Source organism: Ailuropoda melanoleuca, chromosome 3, assembly GCF_002007445.2.
Source record: "Ailuropoda melanoleuca isolate Jingjing chromosome 3, ASM200744v2, whole genome shotgun sequence".
NCBI lineage: Eukaryota > Metazoa > Chordata > Mammalia > Carnivora > Ursidae > Ailuropoda > Ailuropoda melanoleuca.
The window spans coordinates 117769159-117787717 of record NC_048220.1 but is presented as its reverse complement, the minus strand read 5'-3'; the positions used below and the strand labels follow the sequence as shown (position 1 = coordinate 117787717).

General features: G+C 43.8%; 1 protein-coding gene across 1 annotated transcript in view; it reads left to right on the top strand.

The window, feature by feature from the left end:
• The first annotated feature begins 15235 nt into the window (after nucleotides 1-15235).
• EGFLAM (EGF like, fibronectin type III and laminin G domains) overlaps nucleotides 15236-18559 on the top strand; it is a 184051-nt gene continuing 180727 nt past the window's right edge. The window contains exon 1 of the mRNA XM_034656987.1: nucleotides 15236-15332. Coding sequence (XP_034512878.1) covers nucleotides 15236-15332 — 97 coding nt within the window. The remainder of the gene's footprint in view (nucleotides 15333-18559) is intronic.

The window sequence follows — 18559 nt, the reverse complement described above, 5'->3', positions numbered from 1 at the left end:
ATCTGAACAGCATAGTGAGCATTTGCACACACAGGTCACTTACTAGACATAGAACAAATTTCAAAAATCTCTTGAGTGTTGGCATCGTGGACAAAGACTGTTACACATGGTGGAGAATTACATGGGTTTGGGAGCCCACCTGCCTTTGTTTGGCTCCTGACTGCTTTGCTTACTAGCTCCATGATGTTGGGCCAGTTACTTAACCTCTCTGTGCCTCAATTTCCTCATCTGTGGAACTCAAAGGCTTGTGGTGAGGAAAACGTAGTTCCTCAATCATGTCATATTCTCCTTGGCTTCTCTGCCTTTTCCCTTGCTCTTCCTACTACAGAACATGCCTTCTCCATGCTTGTCCATTTCAAAATGCCCATCGTCCTTGGAGTTTCAGAATAAAATCCATGGCTTCCTAGTGCAGGCCTGGGGCTCCCACTGCCTTTTGGAACACACCAGGAGTCCACTGGCGGCTTCACTGTGTGGCAGCTGCTGGGATCTTTGTCTTCCACTGATCTGTATGCTCCCTGAAGAAGGCATAGCAGCTAGAACTTTCAGAAAATCTACTCAGCACTCAGTATTTGTGGAATGATGACTACAGGCCAGGCATGCTTCTCCGCCTTTACATATTATTAGTGCCTCTATCTCCACAACAACTCTGTGAGCTAGGTATTGTTATTTCCCCACTTTACAGATGGGGAAACCGAGGCACAAAGTGACTATGTAATTCGCCTAACTTCACCCAGCTAGGGAGTAGTTAATATGGAATTCAAAGAGGCTAAGTTTTTGTTTTATCATTGTGTGGTATCAAGATTTGGATTGACGGAATAAATAAAAGCTATAGTCCAGTGCTTTTCAACCTAACTGTGCCCATGAATCACCTGGTGACCTTGTGAAAATGCAGGTTCTGATTCAAATAGGTCTGAGGTGGTACCAAGATTCTGGTCCATGAACATACTTTGAGAATAGAACAAGGCCAGTGCTGCCAGGCCGTGGATCATATTTTGAGGACAAGGCCCCTAGACTAATGGTTCAGAGCTTTTTTTTTTTTTTTTGGTCTCAGGACCTTTTACATTCTGAAATATTATTGAAGACACCAAAAAGCTTTTGTTTACATGGGTTATATCTGTCAATATTTACCGTCATAAAAATTAAAGCTGAGAAATTAAAAAAATATATTTAAAAAAGTAATTAAATAAACCCATATGTTCATGTAAATACCATATTTTAAACTATATTTTTCAAAATAAAACATTAGTGACAATGACATTGTTTCCCATTTCTGCACATTTCTTTAACATCAGGTTATTAGAAGAGAGCTGCATTCTCCCAGCTGCTTGTGCATTCAGTCTGTTGAGATATGACATGACATGCAGCCTCTGGAAATCTCTACCACATACTCATGACTCATGCAAGTCAAAAAGGCAAAAATGACATCTTAATATCATCATAAGAATAGGTTTAACCTGACAGACTCCCTGAAAAGGTCTCAGAGACCCCACCCAGAAGTCCTCAGACACTTTATTTATTTTTTAAAGATTTTATTTATTTATTTGACAGAGAGGCAGCGAGAGAGGGAACACAAGGGGGAGTGTGAGAGGGAGAAGCAGGCCTCCCGCTGAGCAGGGAGCCCGATGCGGAGCTCCATCCCAGAGCCCTGGGATCACGCCCTGAGCCGAAGGCAGACACCCAACGACTGAGCCACCCAGACGCCTCCCCAGACACTACTTTAAAAACCACTGCTCTAGACCGCTCTTAAGAATCCAAGAGGGCTTTGAAAGTTACTGCACTCACCGTGCAGTTTGGCTTTTGGTGTTTTGTAAAATCGCTGGCTTCAGAAGTCCCATGAAGAGACTTTCTGACTCTAGATTTTGTTTCTTCTCCAGTTGCAGTTTACATCCTCGTCTTCATCTGATGATGGTGCACAGGCATGGTCTCAGCACGGGTAAGAATGTCTTTGGTAAACCAACAATCCAAAAGGTGATACTCCCTTTAAACAGAATATTTGATAATGAAGAACATCAAAGGGAAAAACATTTTATTGAATCCCTGAAAGACTTTAAAATTACTTTGGAATAAAAACAATACTTTTTTTGTTTTTTATTTTATTTTATTATTTTTTAAATATTTTATTTATTTATTTAACACAGAGAGAAAGCACAAGCAGGGATAGGGGCAGAGAGAGAAGCAGGCTCCCCGCTGAGCAGGGAACCCAATGCACGGTTCAATCTCAGGACGCTGAGATCATGACCTGAGCCCAAGGCAGACACTTAACCGACTGAGCCACCCAGGCGCCCCCATGTTTTTGATTTTTAAAATTGCCTTAAAGAATAGATCATCCCAACCTAACGTATCAATTCACTTAAAGCTAGTATGATTTTCCTGTATATGCATTTACTACATTTATCTTTATTTCTTTTGTCCAAATATGGTTTCATAATTTTTAAAATATAAAATATAAAGTGTTTGAAATCATTTGATATATTTAAATATCGTATGTCCACCTCTTGTTCCCACCTTTTTATACCGTACTCTTATGCCTGGATTCCCAAGCTTACGCCAGGTCCACTCAGGAGAGGGTTCGAGTATGCTCCTTGGCTCCCTTTGACCTCTGAAATGTTTCCTTAGCGCATTTGCTTCTCCGCTGGGTCTATAGCAACCTGACTCCTCAGACTGTACAAGGAGGGAGTTATGCTCCTGGCAGATTGGTTCATCATCGTTTCAGGACGAGGCAAATAGAATGCCCTGTGGGTTAAGCCTTCAGACTCCCTCTCTGGAAAAATAGCTCCTCCTCCAGTCCTGTTGTTCTCAATTCAGAGAATCTTAGAATCTTGGGATCAGAAGGGATCTTCAGTGTCATCGAGATCCTTGCCACTCAGACGTGGCCTCTGGATCAGCAAGCAGCATGGGCATCATCTGGGAGCTTGTTGGAAATGCAGAATCTTGGGAGCCACCCAGACCTACTGAATCGTGATCTTCACTTTGACAAGACCTCACCAGATGAGCGCACACGTTGCAGTTTGAGAAGTGCTGCTACAGGCCAGCCCCCCATCGGACAGAGCAGTCCTGGCTTCAGCGCCTTCCTCCTGACTGCCCCCCAAGTGCTCAGCAGCCTTCACCTTCCAGTTTCAGGGTCGTACCCTCTCGCTCTAGATACCCTAGATCAACAGTCCCCAATGTCGACTGCACACTAAAATCCCTCGGGAAGCTTCTGAAAATCCCAATGCTGAGGCCTCACCCCTGATCAATTAAATCAGAATCTGTGGAGATGGATCCCAGGCATGGATATTTTATGAAATTCCCCCCACAAGATTCTAACGTGCATCCAAGTAATGAACCCCTGGTTGAGAGCCACCATTTGCATCTTGGACTATTGACTCCATTTCTTGCTTTGATATTCTGTGAAAATGCAAATATCCCCTCAGAAAGGCAAAACTGTTATCTCTCATTTGCACTTTGCTTGGGAATAGGGTTCTTTTTAAAATCAGCATAAATAATTGATTGCAGACTCTTTAATATCATACACTGGTGGGCTTGACAAATCACATAGCAGTACTCTGGCATGGAGGAGCCAGAAGTTGGGAATGAGACAAAAGCATATGACATGAAGACGGGTCGCTGAAGGGCCAACTTCATGCCTGCTGGGAACCAGTTCTCAGCTGAACTACCGGGGGCAAGAAGGGGCTGGGCCAGGCCAAGAACTGGAAGTTCTCCTTTGCTCAGCCCACTTCAGGCGTGCCGCCCATTTTCTTGCTTCTGTATTCCTGGTGCTGAGGGTGAAGGAGTCAAGAAGCTCTGTAGCTGCCAGGCCGGTGAGCTCCATCCTCTGAGCATTGGTTCCTAGCGCAGCCCTGGCCTGACAGGTCTAAAAGAAATTTTGCTAATGTCAGAATCTCGCTGGCCTAAAAGCAGCTGGTGGTTTTTCATCACTCAGTGGTCCTCTTGAGTAATACAGCCTTTCGTTTGTGACATGACTGTTCAAGAAACTGAAATCTGCTTTTTTTTTTTTTTAAGATTTAAGGGAAAATGATTTTTTTGACATTTTATTAGCTTTTAAATGATCTAGTTTTATTTAGATACTGCTGCATTAGACTAATTATTGTTTGGGGAGATATAAATCATGTTACCAGTAATTCTGAACAGGCTAACTACATGATCAAGTCAAAAATTTGGGGAGAAAGGAGAAGGTATTGTTTTATTAATTTTTGAAGATTTATTTACTTATTTTAGAGAGAAAGAGCGTGCATGCAAGCAGGGGGAGGAGCAGAGGGAGAGGGAGAAAGAGACTCTCAAGCAGACTCCATGCTTAGCATGAAGCCTGACAGGGGGCTTGAATTCATGACCCTGAGGTCATGACCTGAGCTGAAATCCAGAGTTGGACGCTCAACCAACTGAGCCACCCTGAAGGCCCTGAAAAAGTGTTATTTTAAAAGGAAAATCAACTTACTACCCACAGTCATGTTAATTTACATTAATGGAAATATAACACAAAACAAACCCTTAATAATAAATTTGGATGAGCTACAATTTTAGATTCTAATGACTATCATTCACATGTTAAAATATAATTTAGAAAATTTGCAGCTTGCAAACTGTCCTTTATACTTCCTTGTTTTACAAACTAAATAATAGTCTCATTTGGATGTTTGAGGATAAAATACCATCATACCTTCTCCTCCCCGACATTTCCTGCTCACCTAGCTTTCAAATCTGATAAACTTATTAGAGCGTTTTCATCGTGAATTGGACATATTTGACAGAATTTTAGATCCTTTAGAGATTTAAAAAGTTGATTCTCAGTTCTTTAACATCCCAATAATCTTAGAGATAATTTGCTATTAAAATCTTTCTCGGCTGAGCAAATGCTACAAGGAAGAGAGGACTGTGTTTCAGTGCCTTGGAAAGGTAAGGAGAGTTTTAGAGCATTTCTCTTCTCTGTTATAGAACATGTGGTTTGGCTTCCTAAGAAAACGTGGGAGAGGAAGATGGAGAACACTTTAAGAATGATTTTTTTCCCCTAAGTATAATTGTTTTCTTCCAATAATCTAATAGTTACATTTTAAAAATTTTTTAATGAAATATCAATTTGGAGATATATATTCCACTTTCTTCACTGGCTTATACTTTCATTTCAATAATGTTTTATCTTTATATTTGAACACATATAAATTGAAATTAAAGCTAACACTTTGGCTTAAGTATCTATTCTACTCTCAATCGAAACATTTGGAAAAATCTCCCTGTTGTGACTACTTCCTAAAAGTTTTTTAAAAAATTGTGAAAAAAATCCCCGTTATGCCCCAAATGAACCTTTTACATAAGTTCAGATTTTTTGTAGAAGGGCACACTTGTAAAGAGCCATCAGTTTGAACTGGTAGTTTTGTTTATCAAAACTTGTCATTCAAATGCTAAACAGTTAAAATTCAAAACTGTGCTATCAAACTTGAGAGCTACAATTTTGTGGACTTTTTGGAATATGGGTGAGATGTTCTTCCTGTCTCTGTATCTTCCACTTCTGTTCCTTTCTTCACTCTCAGTTTATTTTCTTGAGTTCTGGGTTTTTTCTTTGTCCTAATTTCCCTCTGTATAGTTCTCTACTGTTTGGAAAAGTCCAGGCATATACCTGCATGGTGAGGTCGTATGGGGGCACATGTAAATATGCACTTATACTTTCTTAGGCATTCAAAATAAAGTACTTAGATTGCTCTCATCTGCTTTTCACTCCATTGAAAGTGGAGAGCTTGAATTGCATGTTGTTGCTTTTTTTCCAGTTAAACTCGTGATTATAGTAGAGCTCGGGAACAAAGGACGATTAAAACCATCCCTAGAGAGATAAGAAGTTCTCTAGTTCACCAACTACGTGCAAATCAACATCTCCACAACCACTTTGGTCTATTCCTTTGGCTCCAATACCAGAGCCATGGTAGCATTTCCCAGGATAAGTTGTTGGGGTCTAGACATGACTGAGAAGGATGTTCCTGGGGCCACCATGCCCAAACACGGATGCAAGATTGTCCAAGCTGGGAAGGATCTTGAGTTCTATTCAAGTTCAGCCCAGGAAACCAATGTCAGGGAAGCCGTGTGACTCATCCAGGGACATGTAATGAGTAATAAATAAAGAAGGAAATAGGGAACATGAAAAACACGCATACTGGATCAATTAAGAGGCATGAAAGCTGAGGGAAAATATGAATAGGCGAGATGTTCCCAGGAGCAGCTAGGGCTACCTGGCATCCTACCAATTTTAGGTCTATCCTGTGTGTATCTTCATTTACTTTGATGGCTCAGCTATTATTCCTTCCTGGGAGAATCCCTATCTAGGATGTCACAATCTTTTGGGAGATGTCTTTCATTGTCTCAAAACAAAAACCTTGATTTTCTGTTATTTCCAGTTCATGTTGAAAGTGTCTGGATCAAAGCTTCATCTTTGGCCCCAAGTCTCCATTGCTAATCTGCTAGCGCTTCTGGAATTTAACTCTGGAGAGCACTTCGGTTGTCTCTGTGATAAATGTGGGTGATGAAATGAAATAAAGTCAACATTCAGGGAGTGCCAAGTGCATGGTATGCACAGTGCACTGGGGCATCCCATCTGATGGGCACAGCCTTTCCAGTAGGTGTCACATCCCATTCCACAGGGGAGGAAACCAAGGCTAACTTCTCCTTCATCCTTCACTGTTGATCTTTCTTCTTGTTGTAAATTAACTTCATATTGTCATGAATCTAAGCCATCCCCTCCTACTTTTCAGATCAGCCTTTGAAGCTGTCCCATTCCTCCTTCATCCCACAGCAAGGCCATCCTAACAAGCCATACAACTTCTTCTCTTGCTTAAACCTCTTTCTGTCACCCCTCCTCCTCCCCTGGGGCTGGGTACAAACCAAGTGTCCCCCTCACCCAGCTATTTGTCACCTCCTTGACACCTTCTGCTTGGTAACACGGATCAGATCATACCTTCAAATCTTCCAGTCCCCTCCTCCTCCTTACTTCCCCTCTTAAGAAATGCAAAAATAAAAATATAATCAAACTCAGATGGAAAGATTGGCCTTTTGCTTCTTTCCACAGTTTTTCTCTTGGCATCAGAAAATTTGTATTTATTTGCAGTGTCACTAACTAACCCAGAAACTGAGTCAGCATTCCTCTGCTTCCTACGCCCACCTCCCAGCCCTGGCCTTCCCTGCCCCTCCTTTCTCACACCTCCCCATTTCCTCTGTCTGAATGCACTGGATGTGGCCTACTTGGAAACTTTGAGTCTGCTTCCTACAGTCTTCTCTGAAGCAAGGAATTGCTTTTGTCCTGCCCTCTGTGTGTGTATGTATGTGCATGTGTGTATATGTGTGTGTGCATGTGTATTAAATGTTTTGTTTTGTGTTCTATTTCTTTCTTTTTTTTTTTTTGGCAAAAGACCATCGATTTCCAACTTCCAATTTTTTTCTGAGAACAAGCCTTTCACAAGACTCCTTTTTGTTTTTAAGTAGTGACATCTGTCCATCTTGGGACAAGTCAAGAGGGTCTTCAGGGGAAGCTGATAGTTGTGCGCACTAGGACAAGCCGAGACTCATCTTACCCAGCACCCTGGGTTGATAAAGGAGAAAAATCAGGTCTAAAGAGGTCAATTGAATCACCAAAGTCCTGTCGACAGTTAGTGCCAGGGCCAGGGCTGGAGTGCAGGAGTCCTGACCTCCAGTCCCCTGAGATGTTCTGGACGTTGCGTCGTCCCCAAGCAAGCCCTGCATTTTGAAATGGCCTGCCTGTGCTCTGAGAAGTTGCCTCTCAGTGTGCCGAGCAGTTGCCCGTGGCCACTGTGGGGCTCCTGTGTTTTGTTGTGCTGTGTAAGGAGCTCCTATCTTCCATGTGCTACAGGCTCTCCCGGCATTTCTGGAAGACGGTAGCTCTTTGTTTTTTTCTTGCACATGAAATCTAGCACACCAGACAGAATCCCAGGATTTGTGAGGTCTGCTTTCATGCCCTCCTCCCCTTTGGGAGTGCCTGTCTCAAACTCTTCATTGCCTCCCTCTCCCAAGATGGGTGAGACCTGTATCTCTTCTTTCGGTTTCTCAGTCTCCATCATCCCTCCTGTTGCTCTACCTAGACTGACCTACCTTCTTTTAAAATGTATTCCACTTTCTTTTTAACCCTTATAATTTAAAAATACAGTCAGTGAAAAAAATAGCACTTTGCTAATTTCCCCGGCATTCGTGCCTGACCCCCAAATCCCCTTCCCACCACTCTGTGAATACCTGCTCTCCATTCCGCAGCTTGCTTTGTCCGCTTTGTCCATTTGAGTCCACGAAGCTCTAAGTCCGTCCCTTTTTAGATGACTGAATACTGCTCCATTATATTCCATACTGTGTTTTACTCATCTCTTCTTTAGTGAAATGTTTGTTTATGGCTTCCAGAGTTGTGCTATTATAACCAATCCATATCTCACATTTGGAACCTCTCCCACCACCAATTCCCCCTTCCCAAGTCACTCTCAAACTCCTGCACTCTACTGGCTATGGACCCTGGAACTGATATCGTGGGTGACCGCTAAATTAGCTAATAAATGAGTCCTTACCTCTTTGTTCACAGACACAGTATTAATAAGCCCTTTCTCCTTTTCAGGAAGATTATGTCCATGTTAAGAGAATCACCTGGATAAAAGTTCTTAAAGCATCTCTTCCATCTTTCTCCAGTGCTATTTGGAATAGAATGGATATAAGTCATTAACAAGTTGTACTCTTCACTCACGGGAATATTTCAAATGGTAGATATTTCAAGGAAACCAAGAGAAATATGTAGGTGAGATATTTTGGAGCAGGTGGGCTTTATTTATGCTCCAAAACACATAATGCAAGGTAGCTATCTACTCGATATACCTGGTGAGAAGTGTAGTCACAGCGTTAGCCTTGACTATCAGCTTGGCTGATGCTTGCAGAGGAAAAGATAGCCTCCCAAAGCCATACTCTGGAAGCCCCATCTCCCTGTGAAGATGCACCTGCTCACATCTAAATCAGGAGGGAGCATCCAGTCAGACAGGCTTGAGGACTACCCTACATCATACACAAAAATGCACTGCAGTCTCAATGTGGAAGGTAAGCAGTAGCACTTTTAGAAGAAAACATGGACTAATATCTTCATGACCTTGAGGTAAATAAAGATTTCTTAAACAGGATATTAAAAATGCTAGCCACTAATGAAAAAAATTGATCAATTGTTCATTAAAACTAGGGCTTTTGTTCATTCAGTGTCATTATTAAGAGAGTTAAAAGACAAGACAGAGTGCGAAAAATATTTTCAATATAGACATCCACCACCAACCAAAAAAATCCTATGACTTGTATCCAGACCATATACCCAACTTCTATAAATCAATAAGAAATAGGTTGAGAAATCAATGGAAAAATGGGCAAAATACATGAATAGACACTTCACAAAATAGGATTTCTTTCTTTCTTTCTTTCTTTCTTTCTTTCTTTCTTTCTTTCTTTCTTTCTTTCTTTCCTTACTCCCTCCCTCGTAGGCTCCATGTCCAATGTGGAGCCCAGTGTGGGGCTTAAACCCACAACCCTGAAATCAAGCCCTGAACTGAGATCAAAGGTCAGATGCTTAACCAACTGAGCCACCGAGGAGCCCCCACAAACTAGGATTTCTAATAGCTGATATGTAAGTGAAAAGGTATTTGACTTCATTAGTTTTCAAGAAAACACAAATTAAACAGCACTGTGATATTATTACACACCCATCAAAATGACTACAATGAAAAAGACAAAACAATACCATGTGTTGGTGAGATTGTGGAATGACTGAAACTCTCCTGCACTGCCAGTGGGAGTATAAATTGGTATAGCGACTTTGACAGTCTGCCTGAGAATATCTTCCAAACCTAAGCCTCTACTTACCATATAACCCAGGAATTACATGTAATGGGAATGCATACTTAGGTATACCAGAGATGCATACAAGAACGGTTACAGAAATATTTTTGGTTGTAGCTCCAAACCAGAAAACAGCCCAAGTGTTCACCAGCGGTAGTGTGTAAACAAATTGCAATATATGTGTGTAATGGGCACTGTACACCAATGAGAAGGAGTAACCACAGCTTGGATAAAAATGTCAAACATAAGGTTGAGTAAAAGGGGCTGGACATAAATTATTATGTCACTGGATTAAATTACTGGATTCCATTTATATAAAGTTCAAAAACAGGCAAAACTAATCTAGATGTTAGAAGTTAGGAAAATGGTTTCCTTTTTCATTGTGGGGTGGGTTATAACTAGTAGGAAGGCTATAAAGGCTTTTAAGGTCTGGAATTGTTCTATTTCATGATCTGGGGGCTTATCCCATGGGTTTGTTCACTTTATGATGACCCATTGAATTATAAATGTAGGTAGGATCTATGCATTTTTATACTTTGTTACAAAGTTTACTTTAAAAAAAGGCTGGAGAATCAGGTTGCCTAACTTAACTGTAATTCCCCAGCCATTTTTAATTTATGCTTCCAGAAATGTATGCAGAAGGAAGGACAGATTGGGGACTACCAGGTAATTTGCCCTTGTTAACTCCAGTTCTGTTCCTGGTAGAATCCCATTCTGTATAGGAAACATGATTTAAACATTTATGAGGTTGATGGCTATATTTTATAGTATATTGTGATGTAGGTTATCATTTGTAATATAGCATTCGTAGGGTCTTCCTCTCTTGACACACCAACAGCATGTTGTTCGCACTCTTATCTAGTGCCTGTCCTGCTTTGTGGAAAAGAGAGCTGTGCAACTCTCTTCTCTCAACTGTCTGAGTGCAGAAGACATTATATTTTCTGTTCTCAGCACAGAGCCTTACACATAGTGGGATCAAATCTCAATTAATGCTTGTTTCGTAGTGGGGGTGGAGAATGCTTACATTTTCCACTGATCTCTTTTTATTTGTGTAATTGTCATTTTTATTTGTGTACTTAAATGGGAGGTCTGAACTCTTCTCATCCTTCTTCTGAAACGTATGCATCTTGAGGGAAACCTGAGGAAGGATTCCTGGAGGTCTGGGAGTATTCTAGTTCTTGAGCTGGGCGCTAGTTTTACAGGTGTGCCCACTTGGCTATAATTCATCATCGGTATGCTTGTCATTTCTGTACTTTTCTTTATATGTTGAATGATGACTGAAACATGTAACATACATGGAAATAATATATGGTTCTAGTTTGACAAGCTACTGTGTTGATGAGATTTTGCAGAATTAGTCACGCTTCTGTATTGCTTGTGGGAATGTAAATTTGTACATTCTCCTAGGGAGGAAATTTGGCCAAATCAGCAAAATGAAAAGGCATTTACTCTTCTGCTGAGCGATGGCTAGTCTAGAAATGTACCCCACAGTCTATTATAACATGTGCAAACTGTTATTCAAGGTCACGCCCTGCAGTATTGTCTATAATGACACAATAGGAAACAATAAAGAAAGAACAAATAAATTGTGCATCACACAACAGAATAGTATTTGGCAGTCAGTTAGAGGGAGGCAGATTTGGGCAGATTTCTATTTGCTGATTTGGGCAGATTTTCAGGTTAAAAAGCATGTGCAGGATGCTCCTGCTTACGTTAAGTATAAGCGTATTTATTTGCTTGTATGTTCATAGGATATCTCTGGAAGGATACACAAGAAACTGGTAATAGTGGTTGCTTCGGGGAGGGGCGGGTGAAACTTATTCATCACTATACACTCTGACTGATGCACATTTCAGATTTTACATGTACATTTTCAAATTTCATATGTACATATAACCTCTCCAAAAAAATAAATTAAATTTAAGGCTACTTCTTGGCTGCTGGCTCTTCCGCACTGTCACTTCCTCAACATTCTGTCATTGGTAACTTTGCCTTTACTTTCATCTTAACACCCTCCAAATCCATTCCAAGGGGCAAAGGTCAGACTCTTCTCCTATGATATTAAGCAAAGCAGGCAGATCACTCTTCTGCTGGTGACCTTATTGAGTTTAGACCTCTGGTGAATTTGAACAGATTTTTTAAAATGAAACATTCAAAGCTTCTTTGCCCTCTTAAGTTCCCCTCCTCCCAGACGGCAGGAAGGAAGTGAAAGGCAAGTGTCCGTTTATCTTTAGTCAGAGTTATAAGTGCCATAAACTGGTTGGCAGACTGGTAGGAGAGGGAACCTTGGGGGGTGTGATTTGACTCTCAAAGGAAGGAAATAAGTTCAATAGGCCCTAGGTATGCCCCAGATTTGTAACAAGCAGTTCTCAGGAAGTAAGGCCTTATCTCAATGGCCTGAGGATCCAGAGCATTTGGAGACACTCAGAAGTAAAATATAATAATATAATTGAAGGTAATCCTGCAAGAAAGAAACAAGAGGGGCCTCTGAAGAAACCAAGCCATCTTTCCAAATCATCTATGGCCATCTGCAAAAGATCAAAGGGAGGCCTAGGGCCAGGGATGAAGAGGTTATATGGGCAGAGGTCAGGGATATGCAAGGAGGATGATACTCGGGGTTGCAAAATTTGCAATGGATAGTTTGTTCAAAGTCGTTTAGAAGGCACATTCAGAGCAACACTGCCTTGGATTGGGTGATGCTGTTCATCAGATGATAAAGACAAGCAAAACCCAAAGGTATCAATGATTTCATCTAGCCCCTTCATTTTACCAAGATACACTATGGGCGGAGCCTAAGAGTAAACACCAAGATCTCCTGATTCTTCATCCACTTCTGTCTGCTCTCTGTCTCCTTAAAAGCCTGGACTCTGGAACCAGACCACCTGGATTCAGTCGAAGCTCTGTCTTGGGAGCGGCATGATTTTTGAGAAAGTTACTTACCTTTTTCATGCTTTAGTTTCCTTATCTGTCAAATGGGAATGATACCAATAACAATACCTACCTGGTGTGGTTGTTATTGGGATTCTAAAGCACTTCAGAGAAGGTCTGGTACAGGGTGGGTGTTAACATAAATGCTGGCCATGATGGTGATTATTATTACTTCCAGTTTTTATGTCAGAGAGAATTGTTTTTAAGTGGGAAAGAGCAGAACCACCATGGAAATTATCTTCATGGTAACACTTGCTTGGTTCTGGGTGTTACCTTAGGTCTGATATAAAAAGTCACTTTCTCATGGGGTGCCTGGGTGGCTCAGTTAGTTCAGTGGTGGACTCGTGGTTTTGGTTCAAGTCATGGTCTTGGGGTCCTAGGATTGAGCCCCACCTGCAGGGAGTTGGCTTGAGATGCTCCCTCCCTCTCCCTATGCCCCTCCCCCTGCTCAGGCTGCCTCGCTCTCAAATAAAGAAATCGTTTAAAAAATCACTTTCTCATAAAAAGAGCAATCCAGCATCTTCCAGGCGGGTGGTGAGGTAGGATCTCTCTGTCACAGGTGGAGGTTAAACCTGGGTGAATGACCTGCCAAAGATGCTGAAGGCAGGTTTCTGCGTTGGATGGAGGTAAGGGACTAGATGACCCCTGGAGGTCCTGACAGTCCCAAGGGTCTATGATTCTGCTACATTTGAGACTAGCGGTCCTGGGGGCAGTCACACTGCTGGGCTTCCAAACATGGCCTAGTTAGCACCTTGGAAGTGAAGAGCACCATCTGTTCCACTTTTCTACTCTAGCTCCGTGTAAAAGGACAAGCTCTGGTGTCACAGCTAAGACTTAACAAATACCCGAGTCGGAGTGGATTTGAATTTATCATAGGCAGTTGCACACCTGAGAACGAGGACACGTAAGGGACCATAGTCTCAAGCTTTGCTAACAAACAAGATTGGGCTCATTACAAACCCTCTAGCCTGGGCGTACTTCATTCCTAAACAGAGGAGGAGAAATGTTTGTGGGGGGGGGGGCAGGAGAGATATCGGTCAACCTGGTTACCTCCTGCTCTCCCAAGCCTGGGTTAACAATGAAGGGCCAGGACACCCAGGAGCCTCAGCTGGGCTGCATGGTGGGCTGTTGCAAGGTCCTCCCAGCCAGCAACTGCTGACTCCCCCTGCGGGGCACTTCCTAGGGCCTTTGATCTTTCCCCAGGAATTGGCCAAGCCTGTGTTTTCTTCCAGGCTTACTCTCCCTTGGTTTATTTATTTTATCTGCTTTCTCTTCTCGCTGACGTGAAGATCGGTATGTTAGTGTGTAACTGGACTCGGGTGTCCTCGCTTCTCGCAGCGCCACGAGGACAGCCGACAAAAGGCGTATTTTACTGAGTCTTAGGGCAGCAAATGCAGAGGAGAAGGAAGCTGACCCGAGAACCCAGGTCCCGGAATCAGTGGCCAGGACCTCCCGCCGGCCCCCAACCCCAGCTCAGCAGGCGTGTGCCGAGTCCGGGTCTGGTCTTCGTCCGCCAGGGGGCTTTAGCTCGCGTCCATCCCCCGACGCCAGGCTTAACCTGGACTTTGATCTCTTCCCCCGGAGGGTCTCAAGTTGCCTTCCTCCGCAGGGAAGGGACCCCGCTCCCCCGCGCTGGGCCCTAATCTGCACCCCGCGTTTCCAGCCGAGTGGCGGGGCCTCGGCTCTCCATCTGCGCGCCTTAAATCCCATTTATCTTCTTAGCGCCCTAGACTCGGCCGGCCCCGCCCCCTCTTCCTCTTATCCTCCCTGACTTGCAAACCGCAGACACCCTCCCTCCCCCCAAGTGCGCTGGACAGACCAGAGCAACCTTTGGAGGTGTTGGAAAAAGTCCCCAAGCTGGGTGGAAGTGACCTAGAGGGGTGCGGCTGGAGGAGGGGAGGAAGGTAGAGCCGGGGGAGGGGGAAGCGCCCTAAGATTTCAGGGTCAGGACCGCGGCAGAGGGTCCTGGACTCACAGTCCCCTAACACCCGCCCTGTCGGGCCCTCCTAGCGCCCCAATCTAGGTCACCAGCCGGGAAGGGCTGAGCCGGGGGCCGTTAGAGGGTGATGGGCGGGCTGTCGGTCCCAGAGGTGGGCGAAGAGTAAATTGTCTCAGAGCCTGCCCCTCTCTCTTCCACTCGATTGTAATTCCATCCCCGGGCGGGTCGAGCCTCCCTCCCTCCCACGGCCAGCCGGTCCCTCCCCGTCGGCTTCCTTCGCCGCCCCCGCCCCCCCCTCCGAAAAGCCCTTCGGCTCCAAGAGGACTTCACTCCCGCACGCCGACCTCCCGGCAGCTGCCCTGCCTTCTCGGACTCCTCCGTCGTTGCTGGTCCAGCTCCCTCAGCCCGCCACCTCCTCACCCCGGTCCGGGGATCCCCGGAGGCCGCCTCCCACACGTCCCCCCGGAGACGCCCTCTCCTTGTGCGCCCGGGACTTGGTGAAACTTTGCCGGCGCCCGCGGTGAAATGGATTTACTCCGAGGCGTCTTGCTCCGGCTCCTGCTCCTGGCTTCCAGCCTCGGACCCAGCGCAGTATCTCTCCGAGCAGCTCCCCAAAAACGAGGTAACGCGCTCGGCGCGCCCGGGGACAGCACGCCAGGAGCGCCCGGTCGCGGTCCCTGGCCGGACGCCGAGCGGGCGACGCGCCGCCCCTCTCTCGCCTGACCGGTGGCAGTTTCACTGGGTTCATCTCAGCCCGGAGCTGAGAAAAGACGCGAACCTCGCCCTCCCCGCCCCCCAGCTCAGGCGGTTCCAGGGATGTTTGTTTGTTGAAAGAATAATCTATTTTCCAGACACAGTAGAGGTGGAGGGCTGTGTATTTGAGCACAGAGAGCTGAGAGTAGGGGCAGCGATCATGCTGTCTCAATTACAGAGGATTGCAACTGTGCAAGAGAAGTCAAACAGCTTCTCCTGTGTCTCTAAACATCTTTATTGAATTCATATTGTCCAGAGCCCAGCCATTTCCCGTTAAATGTCTGAAGATTTGCCTCGAGTTCCCTCTGCCCATCTCTGGTCCTGCCCCGGCACTGTGTAGGGATGTGGCCTCTGCTTTTAAGGATGCTTTCCACTCCGGGGCCCTTTTCTCAAAAAGGAGTGCCTGATGGGTTAATGTTACCGTGTTTTGAACTCCGGCCTTTCTTTGCTGGGCAATTTAAACAAAGATGTATGGTGTTGTTGGCTATTACAAAGAACTGGAGAGAACCGGGAACACAGTAACTTGGCTTTTTCTCTAGTTACACTGGTAAAAGTTCTTTGTGTATTTTTGTCTACTTTGATTTGGTCTGTGTTGTGAGATTATTCAAAGTACAGCGTTCTAGACAGTAAAGTTCTAAACGTTGTTGCCGGAATAACGATTTTTATTCTACTTTGCTAAGACTGTATTTTGAATGTCAAAAAATTTGTGTTTTTCTGGGGGGTTTTTGTTTTTTGTTTTCTCGTTTACTTTGTAAGCGAGGTTGTCTTATGGGATTAATTACATCTTAAGAACAATGGAAAGCAATATAACTTTATTTGAATGCAGTCTACAAAAGTCTGCAGAAAGTCCAGTTTATCTTCACAAATAACCATTCTATGAAAAAGAGACAAACCAGGGAAATTTATCAGAGGGCGACGAAAATAATCTTGGTGGGTTCCCATATGGCTGCTTAAATATTTTCACTGCTCAAGGATCTCTTCATTTGGAAATATGACTTGTTGCCTTTCAGCTCTGGGGGACACCCTCACTCTTCAACCTGTATCTATTGCTACCTGCCTTGAAATTTAGAGTCATTATCATAATCTGCAATACACTTAAATTATGAGCTAGAGCCCCTGTTCAATTCATTTTGGAGATGATAGCAGCAGTCCAAGGCAATATTATATTAAATTGTTTCTCACATGCACGCATACACATATCTTCAAGGATTTCAGGAAAGGGCTTTTTTCTAACTTTCCTCCTTAAGATAAGCACATCATGATCAATTGTATTTTGTGGATTTATTCACATAAAACCATCTAGTCACAATTTTTTAGTGATGCCTATTGTATCTATAGCTCTTAAGCTTAAACATTGTGTGTAATATTCTTTTAAGGATAGATTTCAATCCATGTAAGCAGAATATTTTTAACAGCATCTCACAAAAAGCCTACTGTATATAAAACTGCTCATATGGTTCATCGTATTTCCTTTTTTATTTTTTGTAGCTTCTCTCCTAAAAATATTTCCTACCTGGTTCATCCAGGGTCTCATTCTGATACTCATGCCATGAATATGCCATGTTGGCCTCTGGTTTTATTTGAAGCGTGGATAGGGTTTTGATAGTGGAAACTCTACCTTTTAAATATTTTGGCATCTTAAATACATCAGATTTGAGGTAGAAGGGATGTTTGGACTAGGTTCAGCCTAGAAGAGCTTTTCATTACTTTATAATTTTCTCTAGACACTGGCTTTCAGGTTGGAAAGCTGCTCAGATTAAAATGACAGCTACTTCATAAACTTCAGGGGAAAATTTCCTCCTGGGCTCATTTACATCCCTTGGAAAGACTAGTTTTTGATCCGGAAAATTGGTCCAGATTAAAAACTGAATGTGCCCTGCTTGGCTCTGATGTGAACAGCAACCAGCTAATTTATAATCTTCCCCAGACACCAGCAAATCCTGCTAGGATCCATATAGGACTTTCTTTGTACCTCGTTTCCTCAATAGAAATTGGTCTGTGAGCAGTACTTTGAAGGGAGCAGGGCCACCATGTAGGCGTGCTGGAACAGTCCTGTTTTCTTTGGATGACCCTGTCTGTCTCCTAATGCTCCTAAAAGATGGAGAAGACTTGGATTGAAAATCAACCTGAAAATTCCCCATCTGCACCTAGCTCTGGTGGGGAAAAAGCAAGTATTAACTTCAATGATGAGTTTAATTTGGGTCTGACATAGGCAACCTTTCCCTCCACCCCAAGATAGCTCATCTTCTGCCATTGAGCATTAATAAAGAAACCTCTGCATTTGCCGATACTAACAAGAAATGACAGCTCTTAAGTCAAATGAAGTAATAATAATGAACTCTAATTAAGTGCTTGCTACACTGCTCTAAGAACTTGGCAAATACGATATTTAATCAACCCAGCAGCTCTGTGAGATGGGTACTGTTATTACCCCTGTTTAACTGAAGGAGAAATTGTGGCTCAGAGAGATTAAATATCTCCTCCAAGGCCACACAACTAGTAAGTGGCGGAATGGGATTCAGGCTGTGATATTCAGGACCAGGAAGGGAGTCCTTAGCGGCCCTGGTAGCAGAGGTCTGCAGACCTGTCCTGGAGGGCGCCTTCCTCCTGGCTGAACAGGGGAGCTCCCATGGGACGGAGTCAGGTGGAGGGCGTTATCCCTGCTGCTGTGCGTGGATATTTGTACATGGGATCGTGCCCAGGCCTTCAAAGATAACAGAGTATGAACAATACTGAGATGGAGTTCTGGGAGCCATTGTCTGCTGACCTCATCTGCAAGAATCAGGGGGTGTAACCAGGTGCATGAACCACCTCCTTTCTCTCGTTGAACTCCTGAGTGCTAAGTCTTGTGAGGGCCAGAGGATCCATCCAAGGTTCTGGAGGTAGAAAAAGGGGCTTCTGACACTAGGTAGGGTATAGGACACTGTCATCTCCCTGGATCTTCCTGGCATGGAAACATCGCATAGCCTTCATTCCTTCTCAGATTCCAAACTAGAATCAGAGACCTGGAAGGAAGTAAAAAGGCTTCATTTGACAACTGGGCTGAGGGTGATCAAGGGACTTGTCCAACTTAACATCGGAAGCTGAACCGGAACT